Source organism: Echinops telfairi, unplaced genomic scaffold (assembly GCF_000313985.2).
Source record: "Echinops telfairi isolate 266 unplaced genomic scaffold, ASM31398v2 ScPeMD7_7469;HRSCAF=8507_1, whole genome shotgun sequence".
NCBI classification, from domain to species: Eukaryota; Metazoa; Chordata; class Mammalia; order Afrosoricida; family Tenrecidae; genus Echinops; species Echinops telfairi.
The window spans coordinates 120,166,776-120,185,000 of NW_022111373.1; the positions used below are offsets into that span (position 1 = coordinate 120,166,776).

At 45.3% G+C, this 18,225-nt stretch overlaps 1 protein-coding gene across 1 annotated transcript in view; it reads right to left on the bottom strand.

Annotated features, from left to right (window-relative positions):
- Nucleotides 1-3,285: 3,285 nt before the first annotated feature.
- The window catches only part of LOC101650391 (cadherin-6), a 79,358-nt gene continuing 64,418 nt past the window's right edge, over nucleotides 3,286-18,225 (bottom strand). Inside the window, exons 8-11 of the mRNA XM_004698089.3 lie at nucleotides 17,011-17,132; nucleotides 14,612-14,729; nucleotides 14,256-14,507; nucleotides 3,286-3,814 (exon numbers count right to left, since the gene is read on the bottom strand). Of these exons, the coding sequence (XP_004698146.1) occupies nucleotides 3,324-3,814; nucleotides 14,256-14,507; nucleotides 14,612-14,729; nucleotides 17,011-17,132 (983 nt within the window). The 3' untranslated portion in view covers nucleotides 3,286-3,323. The remainder of the gene's footprint in view (nucleotides 3,815-14,255; nucleotides 14,508-14,611; nucleotides 14,730-17,010; nucleotides 17,133-18,225) is intronic.

The window sequence follows — 18,225 nt, forward strand, 5'->3', positions numbered from 1 at the left end:
TGGTTTTACGGACCATCTTTCCTTGACCCCCATTTGATTGAAATCCTTCTGTGGGGGTAGCTTCTGCATGCCTCTCGGGAGAAAGTACACGGACGCATAATGACTAGCGTTTTAAATCTCCATCATATTCTAGGAAACAGCTCAGGGGTGTGAAGACCCTCTTCCCACAATCAGACTCACGTTAACCCTACAGGACAGAGTTTCTGAGGGGCTCCAAGGCCGTACACCTTTTGGGAGCAGCCAGCTGCATCTCTCTCGAGGTGGGTTCCAAGGTCATCCGCCAAACCACCAGGGCCCTTCCCTTCGAATAGAGGACCCTGAAGTCAAGAGCCCTCAACAATCCTCCAAAAAACGCACAGAAGCAATCTGCTTGTAGTTAATGAACTGGAAGCTCCCAGTGATTAAAGCAAATAGATTCCACTTTTCACTCTCCTTCAGCTTTCGCATGACCAAAAGAAGGAAGGAGAAAATGTGAAAAATGGAACTGGAAATGAGTCCCCCCACCCCCCCAGTCTCTCACAATGACTTGGGAATCAAGCAGCCGAAAAAAATTTCTTTTTTCTACCAAGTGAATGGAGTTTGATCAGATTCACGTAGGAGAATGATGAAACTGATAGCGAATCGTTAAGACACCAAGGATTCTTAATAGGACCGTCTCACTCAAACGTGGTATGTCAGGGATGTTTGCACTAAATTCAGGGTTTGTGAGCGAGATGCCCTGAAATCAGCGGCCCCACGTGGGCAGAGCAGGCTACTCCACAGGGTTTTCGGTACTAAGTATCAGAATTCATTCCCAGGCTCAAATTATTCAGTGTCTTCGAGAGTGCTTCCCTCATCAGCTTTTGTGGTAAAAGATGAAACTGTTACCTCAATAGTTAGTCATCTTAACTTGTTCTTGATACTTGGTGACACTTCTCAGGGTGGGCCAGGAAATACTCTGCCAATCACATCTCAGATATTCTACTAAACCTGCCCTTGCTCATTGGACAGCGTTCCTCTTAATGCCGAGTTCCAAGGGAGACTTTTTGTGATACAATTTTCTTTTTAAAGGATGATCTTTCCTGATTTGTTACATGACAAGAAGTTAAGGAGAGAGAGTTCTAGAATTTGATGGTAGTTAATCGTGTGATTGTGGTGCTCCTCTATTGCTACGAATAACTAGTTCTTATGAATGATATTTACTATGCTATCTTTTTTTACACACGTACCTGTGACTATGGTACACATCAGTTCATTACAGGGAAGCCCTCTTGAGCATTTTCTTTGCATTCCTGTGCGCGCGCAGAACTAGAAAAAGAAAGCCCCATTAGAGGAAATGGTCCAAGCTGGAAGAATTTGCCCATCTACAGGGAAGGCTATTACAAATTAGAAAATTATTTAGGAAACAAGGAATAATATGATTGTAAAATTTTTCACTCTTGTCTAATCTTGCCTAACCCAAAATGCTACATTTGTTTTAAAGGTACTGCCATAACTTCCTGGGTAAGACACCTATTTCAAGACTCAAGTAACACAACAATGTGTTTCCCAGTAGACAGTATATGCTGATAGGATATTAAACCAATGGAAATGATACTCAAACGACCCATAGAAAATGAATATTAACAGAAAATAAAGTCAGAATATGCGGAAGCACATTTTCTAAATACACAGACGGTTTTGTTCAGTTTTTAGTACAGTACTTTAGAAGTTTCTGATCCTGGTACTACGTAAGATTCTAATGGTAAGACTTATTAGAACAGCGATAGGCTATCATGATTTGAACCTGCCAACTGGCTAAGACCAGTTCAACCATGTGACTGTAATGCTAATTGCATAATTAGAGACAATTTAATAGCCTAGGTGCATTTTGCATTGTGTTTCTCTGAGAGTTTGAGACCATTAGTTTATCATCAGTTCAAAGACAGGGATGCTGGGGTTGCCATGGAAGCAAAGTGAAAAAGAATGAAAAAAAAAGTAGGAATGCTTTTGAAAGTCAACTATCATTTTAATTCTGATCTTAAACACTTGTGTAGAAGGGATTCAGGTTTCTCCCCTTTCGATTTCTCCCAAACATAGGGTAGGTAGGCTTTCACCATGACCTTGATGCTGATTACCTAGGTCTATCTCATATAAATATATAGATGTTTCCAGATGTGAAGGGCAAGGTATCAAGCCCAAAGGACTCTTATCTCTCCACTACACTCAGAGGACAGGGCTGGAGTTTCTTAGCTTTCCACATTCACCTTAGTTGTGTAAGAAGCATTTGAAGAATGTGAATTCTTATACCTCAGAGTGCTGCTTTCAAGTATAAGAATAACACTGTTGACAACCACAGACAAGGAATTACACTTTGTGTCACCGGCGTTCGTAACCCTTAGACTCATTTGTGATTAGCCTGATGATCACTGGAATCATTTCAAGTGATGTGAGATACATCGGGTGGCCAAATCTTCAAAAGGATGCCAACTATGTCCTCTGTGGACATTATTAGGTATTTTCCCATTTCCTCTCTTATGAGGACAAGCCTTTTGCCTGCCTCATACATAATGTATCATGAGTCTGCAAGTAACGGACGTTCACTAACTCGTGTTGCTGTGGTTTTTAGACAGTGCCGTTAAATCGGCTCTTTGTTTGCTCACGATGGTCCTAAAACATGGGTGGATGGTGGTGCCAGGGAAATTCCCGAAGAGCAAGCAGGATGAGCAGAAGTCATTCCCGATTCCGTGTCCTTTCAAATACAGTAAAACCTGTGAGAGCCGGAACTCGGAGGGACTGCCAGATGGCGGGATGGCGCCGGGTAACCCCTGGTTTCTACCACTCTGTTGGGGGGAGAAGTTGGCAGCTTCCCACTTTACATAGGTCCCAGCTGCCACAGGCTTTACTGTCTAGAAAGCACACGTCCGCCTATTCCATTCTCTCCATGAGCTGACACGCCAGCAACAGCGTCATGACGGTTCTCATCACCTTTCTTTTACTGAAATGACAGTGTCATCGGAAAAGCACCTTCCCGCCCCCACCCCCCCTCCCGGGCCTGGGAAGGGGACAGGGCAGCCAGGGGAGGAGGAAACAGACCAGGCCGGTGGCGTCAAGGGTTCTCAGCTTGTCCCCCGAGGGCGCGCGCGAGCGTGGGGAGCTATTGGCCCCTCTCCCCACCCCCCAACTTCGGCAAACTGGGGGCACTAAAAATAAAAATCTGTCTCTTGGAAGCGCATCAAAGTGTACTAGAAAAAGATCTCTACCAGTGGGTGCGCCCCGACGGCAGCCCGGGGATCAATAGCGGGGGAGCCGCTTCTCACGCAGGGACCGGGGGTCGGCTGGGAAAAGAACACAAAAGGCAACACTTAGGAGTCCTTGTCACTGTCCGCCCCTCCGTACAGATCGGCCAGCTTTTTGAAGCGAGGGCCCCAGTCCCTTAGGTAGTCGTAGTCCTGGTCGGCGTCCGTGGCCAGCGACTCCAGCGAGCTGAGCGAGGCGGCCGCCGAGCCGGTGCCCTCGTAGGCGTAGGTGGCCAGCGAGTCGTAGGGCGGGGCCGTGGGGTCCGCGTCGTTGTCCTTGAGCCTTTGGTTGATGAAGTCTCGCACGTCCGTGTTGTCGCGAGCCGCCGGAGTCCGTCGGGGCAGAAAGAGGGCTTCGGGCACGATGTCCCTCCGCAGTTTGTTGTCCTCGATGGCTTCGGGGTTCCGCAGGGTGCCGATATCGAAGGCCTGGGTGTCCTCCTCCCCGCCACCCTCGTCGTTGTAACTGACGATGTTGTCTCGGATGTCCTCCTTGGAAATGATCAAGGGCTCCTTTTTCCGCTGCCGCCGCAGAGCTACAAACAGCACCACCGTCACTGCAAGAGGCAGACAGACACAAACGGGAAGGGAAGGTGAGTCAACGTGGCGCCCCGGAACGCCAGGCAGAAACACAAAACGGCGAGCTCCGGAGCCACGTGCTCCCGTGTTCACCGCAAACGGCAGGCTCCGTCCTGACGCCTTGGGAGACGCGCCTGCCCCCGCATCGGATCAAACCAGGATCCCGGAGATGCCGGGAGATATTCGTAACAAGGTTTCATTTTAAGGAAACGATAAAACACTATCACATTTTGTCAGTCGTTCTCCCCCTCGCCTCTGCTCCCCCCACCCCGCCCCTTGTTTCCCCTCCCCCTCTGAAATGGTAGACTCGTTTCAAGGTAAAGAGAAAAGCAAAATAAAATAAAACAAAACACGAACAAGCTGGCACTGGGAGTGCGTACTGCACCGAGGGTGCAAATTATGCTGAACACCTAAACTGCTGGCGATTGGGCCGAGGCTGGCACCTGGGGAAACGTGTGGAAAGGTTTGCATCGCTCCGTCACCAAAATAACTCTCGCATGCTGCCTTCTTTGAAAAGTGTAAAGCTAGTTGAAAACCCAAAGTAGAGATGTGAACGCTTGCATCCCTTTCTGCGGTCTTCAGAAATATCACTACAGGTCACAGCCGGGACAGACCCAGTTAGAACTCGGGAAGCTACTATGCACTTGGAGTCTAGCCCAGCTGCAGGGCCCACGTGAGCCTAGGCACACCAATTTACTTGTCGAAGTCAAGCAGAAAAATGGAAGGGTCTAGGGCTCCGTTTCCAAACTTGGGACTCAGAATGACCTCGCTTTGGATGATTGGTCCTAACTCATAGAGAGGGAAAGCCAGAATTGCCCCTAAGTGGGTCCTGATGTGTGTGTGTGTGTGTGTGTGTGTGTGTGTGTGTGTTTTCCGCTTGGTACAAAGTAGCAGGTGGATACGAAAATAAAAACGAGATAGATCTTAGCCAACCACCATCCACAGTAAGTAGGTTTGTCCAGAGAAGTTTATCTCAGGAAGGGCCCGTGGTATTCCTTTACTATCTCACCCAGGACAAGGCCCAATTCTAGGAGCCCAGAAAATGAATGATTGCAATTTGCATCTAAGAAGCACAATTGAAATGCATTGCTACAGAAGCATGGAAACCTTTATGAAAGAAAAGTATCAAAATGTGATGCTAATGCTTTACCACATAGCTTCCATCTGCGGCTATCGGCTCCGTAGGCTATATTGCCATTTCTTCAAAGCTACCCGCTTGTCTTAGAGGATGTATAGTTAGAGTGCTCCTTAGAAGTAAGGATGGCTCTGCATAGATAATCAGGAGAGAACAGTCCCTGCAAAAGGACATCAAGTCGGGGGGAGCCAAAAGAAGGGGGACCCTTGATGAGATGGATGGAAGCAGTGGGTACCACCAATGGGCGCAAACACAGCAACAATTGTGGGGATGATGTGGACCAGGCAGCGTTTTGTTCTGTTGTATACAAGGTCACTAGGAGTCGCAGGCACCTGGCAGGAACAACAACTACAACAATTCTTTCCTATGTATATTAGGCAATGGGAAATACCATGGTTTGGGTGAGGCACACCCTCAAAGTAACACCGTTACTTTCCCACACTTTAAAGACACCCTGTGCAGATTTAAGGAATGCAATGCATCTTTTGACTCCTTGACCGATGCTTCCATGAGCATTAATTGTGGATCCAAGCAAGATGAAATCTTTGATGACTTCAATCCTTTCTTAGTTTATCACGATGTTATCATTGGTCCAGTTGTGAGGATGTTGGTCGTCTTTACATTGAGTTGTAATCCATACTGAAGGCTGCAATCCTTGATTCTTATCAGCTTCAAATCCATCACACTTTCAGCAAGCTAGGTTGTGTCATCTGCATCACAAGTTGCTAATAAAATCCCTCAATCCGGATACGATCTTCTTCATATAATCCAGTGTCTCTGGCTATTTGTTCAGCATACAGATTGAATAAGTAAGAGGACCGGCTACAATCCTGACACACCTTTTTATATTCTAAACCATGCAGTATTTCCTTGTTCTGTTCTCACTACTCGATCCATGTACAGGATGCACATGGGCACCATGAAATGTTCTGGAGTTCCCAGACTTCTCAAGGTTATCCATAGTTTGTTATGACCCACAGAGTCGAATGCTGTTGCAGAGTTAACGGAGCACAAGTAAATATCTTTCTGGTATTCTCTGTGTTGATCCAGGATCCTTCTGACTTCAGCAATGATATCCCTTTTCCATGTCCTCTTCTGAATCTGGTCTGAAAATTATCAGTACGCTCACCCAACTTGGACAGGTTTCAATGGAGCTTCCAGACTAAGGACAGACTAGGAAGAAACATTCTGTCCACTTCTGAGGGATTAGCCACTGAAAGCGGTGTGAATAGCAGAGGAATATTGTATTGTGTGTATTGTGAGACAGAAGATTCCCATGTTGGAAGAAACTCAAAATATGACTAAGGAGAAGTTGCCTTCTCATATTAGAGACTGTAAGGATGTAGATGGAGTACGGCTTTGGGGGCCTCCATTTGCTGAGGGGGAATGACTCAAAATGAGAAGAAACCACTGCAAACATCCATTAATAATCTCAACACGGAATGTACAACATATGACTATAGGAAAACTTGAAGTAAAAATTGAAATGGAACCATAAAGATCCATATTTTAAGTATTACTGAAATTAAATGGACTGGTATTACCTTTTTTTAAAAAGAAATTTTATTAGCACATAAGTATTAGCTATCTTGCATGAGACAATTATATGGTTTACGAGGCATGCTGGGAACGATGAATTCAGGAGGAATGGTGTGACAGTCATTGTCACAAAGGATATCTCCACATCTGTGCTGAAGTACAATGCTGTATGTGATAAGATAAACTCTCTGTGCTAAAAGCAAGGCCAGCTAATTCAACTATTATTCAAATGTACACACCAACCACTAAAACGAGTGATGAAGACATTGAAGACGTCTATCAGCTTTTTCAGTTTGAAACTGATTAAACATGCAACCCAGATGCACTGATAATGATTGAAAATTGGTAATAAGGAGAAAGGAACTGTAGCCAGAAAACGTGGTTTTAATGGTAGAGATGGGACAGGAGATAGAATGATAGAATTTTGTACGACCAATGAATTTTTCACTGTAAATACCTTTGTCCAACAATGTAAATGGCATGTGTGGAATTTGCTAGATGGTATACACACGAATCAAGCTGACTATGTCTTTGGGAAGACACGATGGAGAAGCACAATATCAGCACCTAAAACCAGAGAAGGGGCCGACTGAAACAGACGATCAATTGCTCAGATGTTAGTTCCAGATAAAGCCGAAGCAAATTAAAACAAGTCCACTTGAGCCAAAATACAACCTTGAGTCTATCCCATCTGAATTTTGAGAACATCAAGAGAACAGATTTGATGCATTGAACACTAATGACAGAAGGCTTGATGAACTGTGGGAGGACATCAAGACCATCATACATGAAGAAGCAAAATGTCATTAAAAAGACAGGAAAGATCAAAGTGGATGTCAGAAGAGACTCTAAATGAGTTATTAATCGTGGAGTGGCAAAGGCAGAGGATGAAATCCAAGAGCTGAGTAGAAAATGTCAAAGAGCATCTCAAGAAGATAAAGCCAAATATAACGAAAAGTGCAAGGACCTAGAATTAGAAAACCAAAAGGGATGAACACACGTAGCAAATCTTAAACTAAAATAACTCAAGGAAAAATTCAGGCCTTGAATGACAATCTTGAAAAATTCTTTAGGGAAAATATTGAATGATGCAGGAAGCATCAAGAGAAGATGGATAGGATACACAAAGTCACTGTGAAAAAAGAACTAGTCCACAGTGCACCATTTCAGGAGGTTGCAGATAAGCAAGAATCAATGATGCTGAGGAAGAAGTTCAAACTGCACTGAATGTACTAGCCCAAAACAAGGTTCCAGGAATTGATGGAACATCAGCAAGCTGAAGAAGCACTGGAAGCACTCACTCGTCTACGCCAGGACATTTGGAAGGCAGTTACCTGGACAACTGACCAGAAGAGATCCATATTTGTGCCCTTTCCAAAGAAAGGCGACCCAACAGAATGTTCACATTCTAGAACAATATCATTGACATCACACACAAGTCAAATTTTGCTTAAAATCATCCAACAACAGTTGCAGCAGTACATTGACAAGAAGGTTTCAGAAGTTCAGGCTGGATTCAGAAGAGCAAGTGGAACAAGGGATATAATTTGTGATGTCAGATATATCAAGGAGAATGCCAGAAAGATGTTTACTTGTGTTTCATTGACTATATCAAGGCATTCAACTGTGTGGACCATAATAAACTGTGGATGACCTTGAGAAGAATGGGAATTCCAGAACACTTCATTGTGTTCATTCGGAACTTGTACATGACTCAGGAGGCTGTTGTGCAGACAGAACAAAGGCATACTGCATGGTTTAAATCAGGACAGGAGTGTGTCAGGGTTGTATCCTCTCACCAATCTATACACTGAACAAATCATCAGAGATGCTGGATTATCTGAATAAGAGTGTGGCATTAGGGTTGGAGGAAGGCAATCAACAACCTATGGTATGCACATGACACAACTTTGCTTGTGAAGAAGAATTGAAGCACTTGCTGATAAAGATCAAGGATTGTAGCCTTCAGTATGAATAACAGCTCAATAGAAGGAAGGCCCAAATCCTCACAAGTGGACCAATAGGTAGCATCATGATAAATGTAGAAAAAGGTTGATGTTGTCAAGGATTTTTGTCTTACGTGGAGCCACAATCTGCTCATGGAAACAGCAGTTTAGAGATCAAAGACATGTTGCCTTAGGCAAATGTGCTGCACAAGATGTCTTTAGAGTACTGCAGAGCAAGGGTGTTTCTCTGAGAGATAAGGTATGCCTGACTCAAGCCATGGTATTCGCCATTGCACCATATGCATGCGAAAGTTGGATATTGAATAAGGAAGACCGTACAAGAATTGATGCATTTGAATTGTGGTGCTAGAGAAGAAACATCATTGACTATTAAAAGGACAAGCCAATCTGCTAAGGAAGAAGTAAGGACAGATTGCTCCTTATGGGGGCAAGGATGGCAAAACTTTATCTTAAATACTTTGGACATATTGTCAGGAGAGACCAGTCCTTGGAGAAGGACGCTATGTTTAGCAATGTGCAGAGGCAGTGAAGAAGAGGAAGGCCCTGCTGGAGATGGATTTACACAGCAATGGTCTCAGGCAAAGGACGAATTGTGAGGGTAGTGCAGGGCTGTGCAGCATTTCGTTCTGTCGTGCATCGGGTGGGTCTGGGTCAGAGCCGCCGTGACGGCACCTAACAACAACAGTAGGAATTGACAGAACAACAACCGAATGTTTCAGCAACCTAATGTGGCACTGAAAGAAATCACTGGTTTATGCTAAGAAATTTGGAAGACACCTCCCCGGCCAACCTTCTGGAAGATAACCACATTTGTGCCCATTCTAATGAAAGGTGACCCAATAGATTTCAGGAATTATCCAACATTATCAGTAATATCACAAGATAATGCAATTTTGCCGAAGATCATTCAACAGCAGTTGTAGCAGTGTATCAATCAGGAGCTGCTAGAAATTCAAGTTGGATCAGAAGAGGACGTGGAATGAGTGATATAAGTGCTGACAAGAGATGGATCGTAGCTGAAAGCAAAGAATACAAGAAAAATATTTACTTGTGTTTTATTGATTATAACAAGCTAAGGACAGCATGGCAAAGAATGGAAATTCTAGAACACTTTACTGGTTGTAAGGAACCTGTACAACTGCTACATAGGCCAAGAGGCAGTAGTTGGAACTGAACAAGGGAAGACTGCAGGACTTACACCAGGAAAGGTGTGTGTCAGGGTTGTATCACCATACTTTTCCAAACTGTCTGATAAGCAAATAATATGAACAGCATATACACTGGAAAGGAGATGGACTGACACAGTGGCTGCAATAATGGGCTGAAGCATAATAGCAATTCATTTTGTTGTGCAGAGGATTGTTATGAGTCAGTACTGCCTTGACAGGACCTAACAACTACAACAACAGCCCTACAAAGTTGGTAGCATTACTATAATTCCATTTTACATAAGAAAAAAATTGAGGATTAGTGAGGTCACATGGACAAGAAATTCAAAAGTAGAAATGTTATCAAATCTTAATTTGTCTGATTTAAAGCTCTTATTTTAATTCCCATGTGTAATAAGTTTTGTGTCAATTTGGTGGTTTAGAATTATCACAGCCCCCAAATGTGATCTGCTATGAGCAGCCAATTTAAGAAGATTATGGTAGAATGCCACCCCTTATAACTCGATATAATTCAACAAGAAGTTCCTTGGGGGTATGGTTTAATAAGATGTTGTGGGGAAACTTGCTTGTTTATTTGCTGGGTCTTGAGCCTATATCTGACTTAACAACAAGTTGGTTCTTTGGACTTGAGCTAGTGATCTGCCATATCCCTTCCTGACCCTGGGAAGCCATCTGTGGCCTGCTGTCTGACTTACCAACCTTGGGCAAATTAGTTTCTCTAGTCATAAATAAGCCTGTCCTGCTGACCTTGAATTCATTTTGCCTTTTTAGTCACTACTTTATGGTCTTTCTACTGAATTTGGCTCTATCAGTCCCTGAAGCTACTTAAGTCAGGAGAAGCCTCCAGTCGAACACCTGATCCACAGACTAGGATGTTTCTTGAACTAGGACTGACCTGGTTCTACAACTGTGTGAACAATTTTATTAATATGTATTTCTGTCTACATATATATGAGTGTCTCTGGTTTTCTCTCTTTAGAGAACTCGGCCCTCAACAATTGGTACCAGGAGTGGTTCTAGAGAAACAAAATTATAAGAATGAGTTTTCTAAATCAGTTCTCAAGTTTGATTATTTTTCATGGCACTATTAACTCTGCTTCCAAGGATGAATGTTTGGGTTATAACATATTTCCAGAGATTGTACAAATTTCCATTTTCAAGAGTGCTTTTGTGTAATTGTATACTTTTTTGGGCCACAGTTTTCTGATGCTCCATTTGTGACTTTTATTCAGCATATCCATCCATCCATCCATCCATCCATCCATCCATCCATCCATCCATCCATCCATAGCTCGTTAGTGCCTACTCTATGGGTCATAAACAAGGAGCTATGGTGGCACAGTGGTTACTCATTGGGCTGCTAACCAAGAGGGTAGCAATTATTTGAGGGAGAACAGCGAGGCTTTCTACTCCTGTAGAGAGTTGCAGTCTCGGGAACCCATGGGGCAGTTCTAGCCTGTCCTCCAGTGTCAGAATGGATTCCATGACAGGGAGCTTTGGTTCTGTGGCTCATACGGTCTTAAGCATGATCAATAATGAAATGGAAGATAAAAAGCCCTGCTCTAAAAGAATCAGGGGTATGGAGACAGCAAGTAAACATAAGTATATTTTATTAACACTTAATAATTAAGCAAATCCTTGAAGATAATAGATGGTATGTAACAAGGAGAGGCAGGGCAGAATGAGAAGGATGGGGAGGGTTTCTGGGTCTGTTTGGGCTCTGTGCATGTCTGAGGACAGCAGCCAGCTGTATCATGGAAGAAGCCACAGGTGGGCAAAGACTTAAGAATTTATCAAACAACCAACTGGCAAAGACCTGTGCCAGGCAGAGGAAAGAGCTAGAGGTAACCTTGGGTGGGAGTGTGCCAAGGTGTTTGAGGAACAGCTGAGAGACTATGCTGCTGCTGAGGACTTGGGGTACCAGGGAGCTTTGTAAGCTTCTGGGCAGAGGGAGCTCCATGATCTCACATTGAATTTGCAGTGTGATCGCTGACACATATTTGCAGAATAGACAGACTCAAACCAACTGCTTCTCACAGGACTAAACCCTGAAGTACACAGGTTCATTCAGTAATTTAAGGCGAGCCAGGAGGTATTTATCACTTCTTAATTCTCCTATAACTTAAAGTTCCAGTCATTTCCCACACACATCTGAAGTAGATCCCTGAAAGGACAGTTGTTTAGAAAGGACATTCCATAAGTCAAGGCATTTATCCACTGCCTAATTCCCCCACAGCTAAAATTGCCTGTCTCACTTCTTATTTGGCCCCATGAACATCTGAACAGGAGATTGTTTTCAATGCTAACTCTTAAAAATAGAAAACATTATTGCTAAGCACGTGGGGAAAAGAACATTCTGTGATATGCTCAACAATGCTCTCATGAGGGGTGGAGCTTTGTACTCCTATAAAGAGTAGCAGTCTCGGGGGCCCATGTTCCTTTCCCCCTGGCCCTTGGTGCTAGAGGGCAGCAGTAAGGTTCCATGGCATTACCTGTGGTTTTAGAGGGGGGTGGGGTGGGGAGTCCTCAAAGCCCATACAATTAACTAGAAGACAGCAGGACACTTTGGATCAAAAGACTTTTGTTAAATGATCTGGCTTTTCTAAGCCAAGTGTTGTTGTAAAGGATGAGCTTACAAATGTGAGAGTTTTGTAAACTCTCAAGCACCGCAGAGACATGAGATGTAGCAGTGGTTTTAACTGTTGTCTTATTTTTGTAAAATACCAGATGCCATATGATTCCCTTTCTCGACTCCAGCTTTCCTTCCATATGATGTGGCTCTGCTTTTCTGGAAAGTTTTCCAGCTTGCCTCCGCATCCCTCAACAATCCTGTTGTGAGTTTGGGCTCTCCTCTAGCCACAGGCTCACAAAGGAAGGAGCCCTGAAGCACTCAGCCGGAGTCAGGCGAAGACGCAGCCTTGGGATTCGTGTGACTTTCTGATTCGGCATCCTATCTTGGAGCCACAGGGTTCTCAATTCAGACACAGGTGAATGCTCACCGGAGCGTTCCCAGCATGAAGTGCAAACGGCTTGTTGTAAAAACAGACTGTGGACTAGACAGAGCGGCCAGTCTGCAGTGCCAGTCTCCCACCATTGAATCCCGCTTCCCTCATTATTACGTGCAGAATTAGATGAGACTCGACTAAGTGTGGGAGGCTGAGAGGCAAATTAGGAGCCACTCAGAGACAGCCAACACATTGGAGGAAGGAAATGACAAGGGCAGATGATGAAAGGAGCTAGTTAGAAAACACAAAACAAGAAGAAAGTGAGATGGGTAGAGAGCAAAGGAAGGTAGAGATTGTCTCTAGCCGGTGAGCATTGGCTCCCCTTCCCCGGACAGAACAAGAGCCCACAGCACACACTGGCCCATGCAGGACTCCTAAAAATACCACCTTCTAAAAAGGTAACCTTTTTGAACACCGAGAACGTTCATAGTCTCCTTTTCCAAGACGATCTTTCCAGACTCACACCATTGCAAATGCTGTCACTTTTTATTTATCCCCATATCTTAAAATACTCTCCCCAAATCTTAGCTGACAAAGAGAATCACAGCTCTGCCGTTGAGTTCCCAGCCTTCTGTGATAATTAGCCAAGTTGATCTGGACCGCAAAGCTCCTAAGCAGCCTCTCCTTGCAGAAACATGGGCCCTCAGCCTTCTCAAAGCTGCTAGATACTCGCTTTGAAAGCGTTGTCTGGCTCCTGTGCAATTCAGATTCACTCTGACTCCTTACTCTCCCCTCCTTTCCCCTCCCCCTCATGTGGGTAAGCTTTTCAACATTGTCTTTTATCTATAGGGGAAGGGGCGCTTTAACTAACAGTTGATTCCTTCGTTCACAAAGCGGCCAGGGACTAGAGCCAGCCAGTTGAGCTCAACTTGGGTGGGTGCTTACTGAGTTGGTTGAGAGTAAAAATGTTATTTGAATCATCACTAGACTCTCCGTTCCCTCCCACCCCCACACTCATTTATTTGGGGTCTCAGATTTCTTTCTTTCATCCCCAATATTATTTATTACCTGAAGCCAAGAAATAATAGACATTATGTCCCTGGCCTCCAGAGACCTCAAAAGGCATTTGTTTTGATGGGGAGGTCAAAATAAAATTTCAGAGTTCAAGAAAATGAAAGAACTTTTCCCCCCTCCTGGATGAGAAGGGAAAAAGCTATCACACCCCTCTGGTCCTGCTTTTCGTGAAGCTGTAACGCGGGCTTCGTGCGAAGAACTTTCACCAGATATCCACGCTCAATGACTTCCACTCGTTAAAAGGGCACAGTTTTTTCACCAGATTAAACAATCAACAATACTCGAAACCCAAAAGGGCTTATTTATGCTGTCTTCAAACCCCCTCCGAGATTCCTCAAGAATTCTGAGACACCAGACATTCCTTGGGAGGCAGGATTCCCCCGATGACAAAGCCACAGGGCACGTTTCACGGCAGTTCCCTCTCCAAAGCCCTCTCAAGCCGAAATGAATTCAGGGTCGAACAACAGAAGCGTCTCGGCAGGTAACTCTACTCCCCTAGCTCAGGCTGTCTGCCTTACTGGGGAGACGAGCAAATCTAGAGTGTGTGCCCCTCACCATGGGGAGATGGGACGTGGGGAGGAGCAGTTTACCTAGAAGGGTCACGATGCAGAGAAGAATGGCAACCAGCGCCCCAGTGCTCAGCCCCGTGGGGTGGATGAGGGCCTCCGCGTGGCAGGACTGCATGTTCCCATGGGGGTCACATGCACAGACCCGGACAGTCACCGTGCCAGTGCTGCTTTGGACTGGGTAGTCGTTGTCCGAAATGACCACTGGCAGGAGGTAGATGTTCATCTCTTGTCTGTTGTAGCCATTTTTCCGCGTTAGGATTCCCGCGGTGTTATCTGGAACCAGAGAGCAAAGTGGTGAATGGAGGTGGGGGCCTGGGGTGTGTCTTGAGCCAACTGGGATAGGGAGGTAACAGAGGATGCTCCTGGTGCTCCTGTACCTTTGTTGTCTTGGATGGTGAAGTTGGAGCCGCTGGCTGCTTCCGGCGCCAAAGAGAAGGAGAACTGGTGCCCACTGTAAGGGTCGTCCTTGTCCACGGCGCGGAGGGTCTGAATCAGCTGAAAGGCAACCGTAAAGCAACTGTATAATTTTTGCTAACTCCAAAGCATCTCTTCAGTTCGGCAGTAAATTGCTTGATTAATGATTTTTCATTTTGATTGGAAAAAAAAATCATACCTGACTCAAAAATAAAGGAAGCCCCCGGTGGGGCTGTGAGGCTGGCACTGGGCTGCTAACGGCAAGATCAGCGATTCAAACCCACCCCCCACTCCTAGGGAGAAAAGTGAGGTTGGCTGAGACCCTAGAGAGGGTCAAGATGAATTTGGACTGACTTGATGGTAATGGGTTTTGATGGGCTTAAAAAAACAACAACAACCTTAACAACAACAAATACAATGGAACTCATGATTTAAAAAATGACCTTTCCAACGAACACGCTTTCTTCCAGGAAGCCATGGGTTAGGAAGTTCCAGAGCAGGGGATAGTCCTGTCTGGCCCATTGAAGGATGCGGAGCAGCCAATCTGCCCTCTCCCCCACGAGATACCAGTTGTGACCATCAAGGATGTCTGTAGACATTGCCCAATGTTCTCCAGGGAGTGGGCAACACCCCCCACCCCCGCAACCCCAACCAATTGTGAAACCCTTTTGTGGGGTGGCAGATGCTTGACCTGATGATTGACAGCTCTGAATTTTACCCGAACTTTGAGATCTTGGAAAGAGCAACCTTCAAAAAAATCTCGCCATCCTTTGAGTTAGGAAAATCCTGTGGTCAAGAGCCACCCTTCCCCCAACGGCTTAAGTGATATGCCCCCTTGTTCCCCTGTGACAAAGCCAAATATAGCCCATTGAAAATGCCCATTCTCGGTCTCATAAATGATTAACCAAAATGCTCGACTCCATGGATCGGTCAGAAACAAAGTGCTTGTTAAGTAAACGCGGGTAAATGTTTCTCCTTCCCCAGGTCTTTGCATTTGGCCCACCCTCGGCTTGAGTCACCCCACTCCCCTGTCATAAGGGGTGGCCTCAAGGGAAACACGCTCTCAGTCACTACACGGCCTCACGCCCCTTTCACTCGTCTCCACACCAGCCTCCGTCTGGTCTGCGTCCACGTACCGCCATGAGAGCCAAACACTCTGCCTAAATCTTGAGATGTTTGCTGCCTTCATGACCAGAGTGTGCTGCCTATTACAATAGACTCCTCCCCCTCAAGGCCCTTTCCCCCGTCTTTGGGAACCAAGGCTTTTCCTACCTAAGCTTGGATTTGTTTATCATGAGCCACAACATCGCAGCTTAACCAGCTGGAGGCACGATGTGGACGGCCCGTTGAGTCGTGCAGTCTTCACATGTACACATGGGCATCCACATTCAGAAAAATCAGACAGAGAATGGCCGTGTCCATCACAGTAACGTTGGCTTCCTATCGTACACGTGCCTTAACAGTACACTACACTTAGACGAGCGGTGACGTCATTTCCCCATCACTGGAACCTCTTTCAGGTGGGAAGCTCGCACCCATACCAACCCAACAGGACAGAATAGAGCTGCTCTACAGGGTTTCCGAAGCTGTAAACCTTCCCTTGAGCACATGGCCACGGCTTTCAGCCGCTGAGCTGCTAGTGGATTTCAACCACCAACCTGTCAGTTGTCAGATGAGTGTTTTTACCATAGCACTACAAAATGTGTAAAACACTTAACTCATGGTGTTCCTCATATGAATTTAAAAATTCACTATTGAGTTGATTGTGGCTCATAAGGACCTTATAAGACAGAGTAGAACTGCCCAGTAGATTTCTGAGACTGTAAACCTTTACAGGAGTAGAAATCCTCAGCTTTCTCTTATGGAGTTGCTGGTGGTTTTGAACTGCTGGCCTTATGGTTGATAGCCCTAGGCTATCCACCACTATGCCATAAGTGAAAATAGGAGTTACAGCTCCTTATAAACTATGTTCTTTTCTTGGTGCCTGATGTTACATGTCTGATTGTTTTTCATGCATTGCTTTCATGTATGGTAATGGATCGTATCTGCTCATCAATCCAAACTTTTCCAAAAAAGCTACGACAACCTGTTTTAATCTGCTTTAATGAGAACTTAAGATTGACTTAGAATCAGCATCAGCCCTCCAGACTGTGAACTTGGCAGTTCTTACAAGACTGTTTTTTCTCTTACGGAAGTTAAACATTCATCCTGGTTTTTGCTTACAGTCTTACTTCCCTGAGCAGTCACTTCATAGATAATTCAAAACTCGTTCTCAGTGCTGTGTATCAACCCAATTATTAGAAGAGCTTAATTAATCTCACTGTACCCTAAATCCCAAAACGTACTTTTGTATGAAACGCACCTGATCTGCTTTTGCTTTTTCACAGACGAAGGTTTCATAGAACTCAGCAAATTCGGGAGCGTTGTCATTGACGTCTAGAACTTTAATGTACAGAGGCACTCGGCTGCTTTGCTTTGGGTTGTCTGTAAGATGCCAAGAAAGAGAGAAACGTGTTCATATATCGACCACCAGTTCCTGGGAGACAGCATACACACACGCCCTTTCTTCTGATTCACACCGAGATCCCACGAGGCTGCCGCTGGGAGAGCCACACAGGTTAAGGTGGCTACAAGAAAGTAGAATTGGATTGTAGGTACTTCTGGACTAAGAGGGGACCCCTGGTGGCATAGCAGTTATGCACTGGGCTACAAGCCACGTGGTTGGCAGCTCGGGGGGACACTAAGATTCAGCATGGACTCAAGGGCATTTAGTGAGAGTGAATCTGGACTTGAGATACACCCAATAGCAATACAAGGACACAAAGCCACTGGTGTTGATACGATAACTCAATTCTGACTGCCACTGAGTCAGTGCCCACTCATAGCGACCCTGCAGGACAGGGTAGAATTGCCCCCCCGGGTTTCCAAGACTGTGACTGCTCCCGGGAGTAGAAAGCCCGTCTTCCTCTCCTTGGAGCAGCTGGTGTTTTCGAATGGTCGCGCTTGGGGATCGCAGCCCAACAAGTAACCACTGAGCCACCAGGGCCAGTGTTGACATGGCACAATTGCATAATGCGGTCACCGCTGGTTGCTGTGAAGTCAGTATCATCTCACGGAGAACAGCACAGCTGTGAACTGTGGTCCTCTGCCACCCTTGTGCATACAGGTTTTGTTGTGCCCATTGTGTCCTGCTTCCTCGTCCCAGGGGCGCATCTTCCAGCACTGTACTGGACACTATTCTGCTGTGACCTACAAAGTTTTCACCGGGCATCAGTGGGACGTAGCACGCTAGGCCTTTCTTTTGACTTTGCCTTAGTTTTGAAGCTCTGCTGAAACCTGTCCACTGTAGTCGACCCCTCATATATTTGAAAGATCAGTGGCATAGCTTCCAGCATCACAGTAATGGGCAAGCTACCACAGTGAGACAAAGGGTGGGTAACAATATAACCAATCCTGGGATAACGCAAATGCAAAGTTCTGCAGGAGGGGCATGCTAGGGGCAGATTTCAAAAGAAGTCCCACATTGGGCCTCCTCATGCGCACTCCCCTAATACAAGAGCACCTTGCTCAGCTAAAC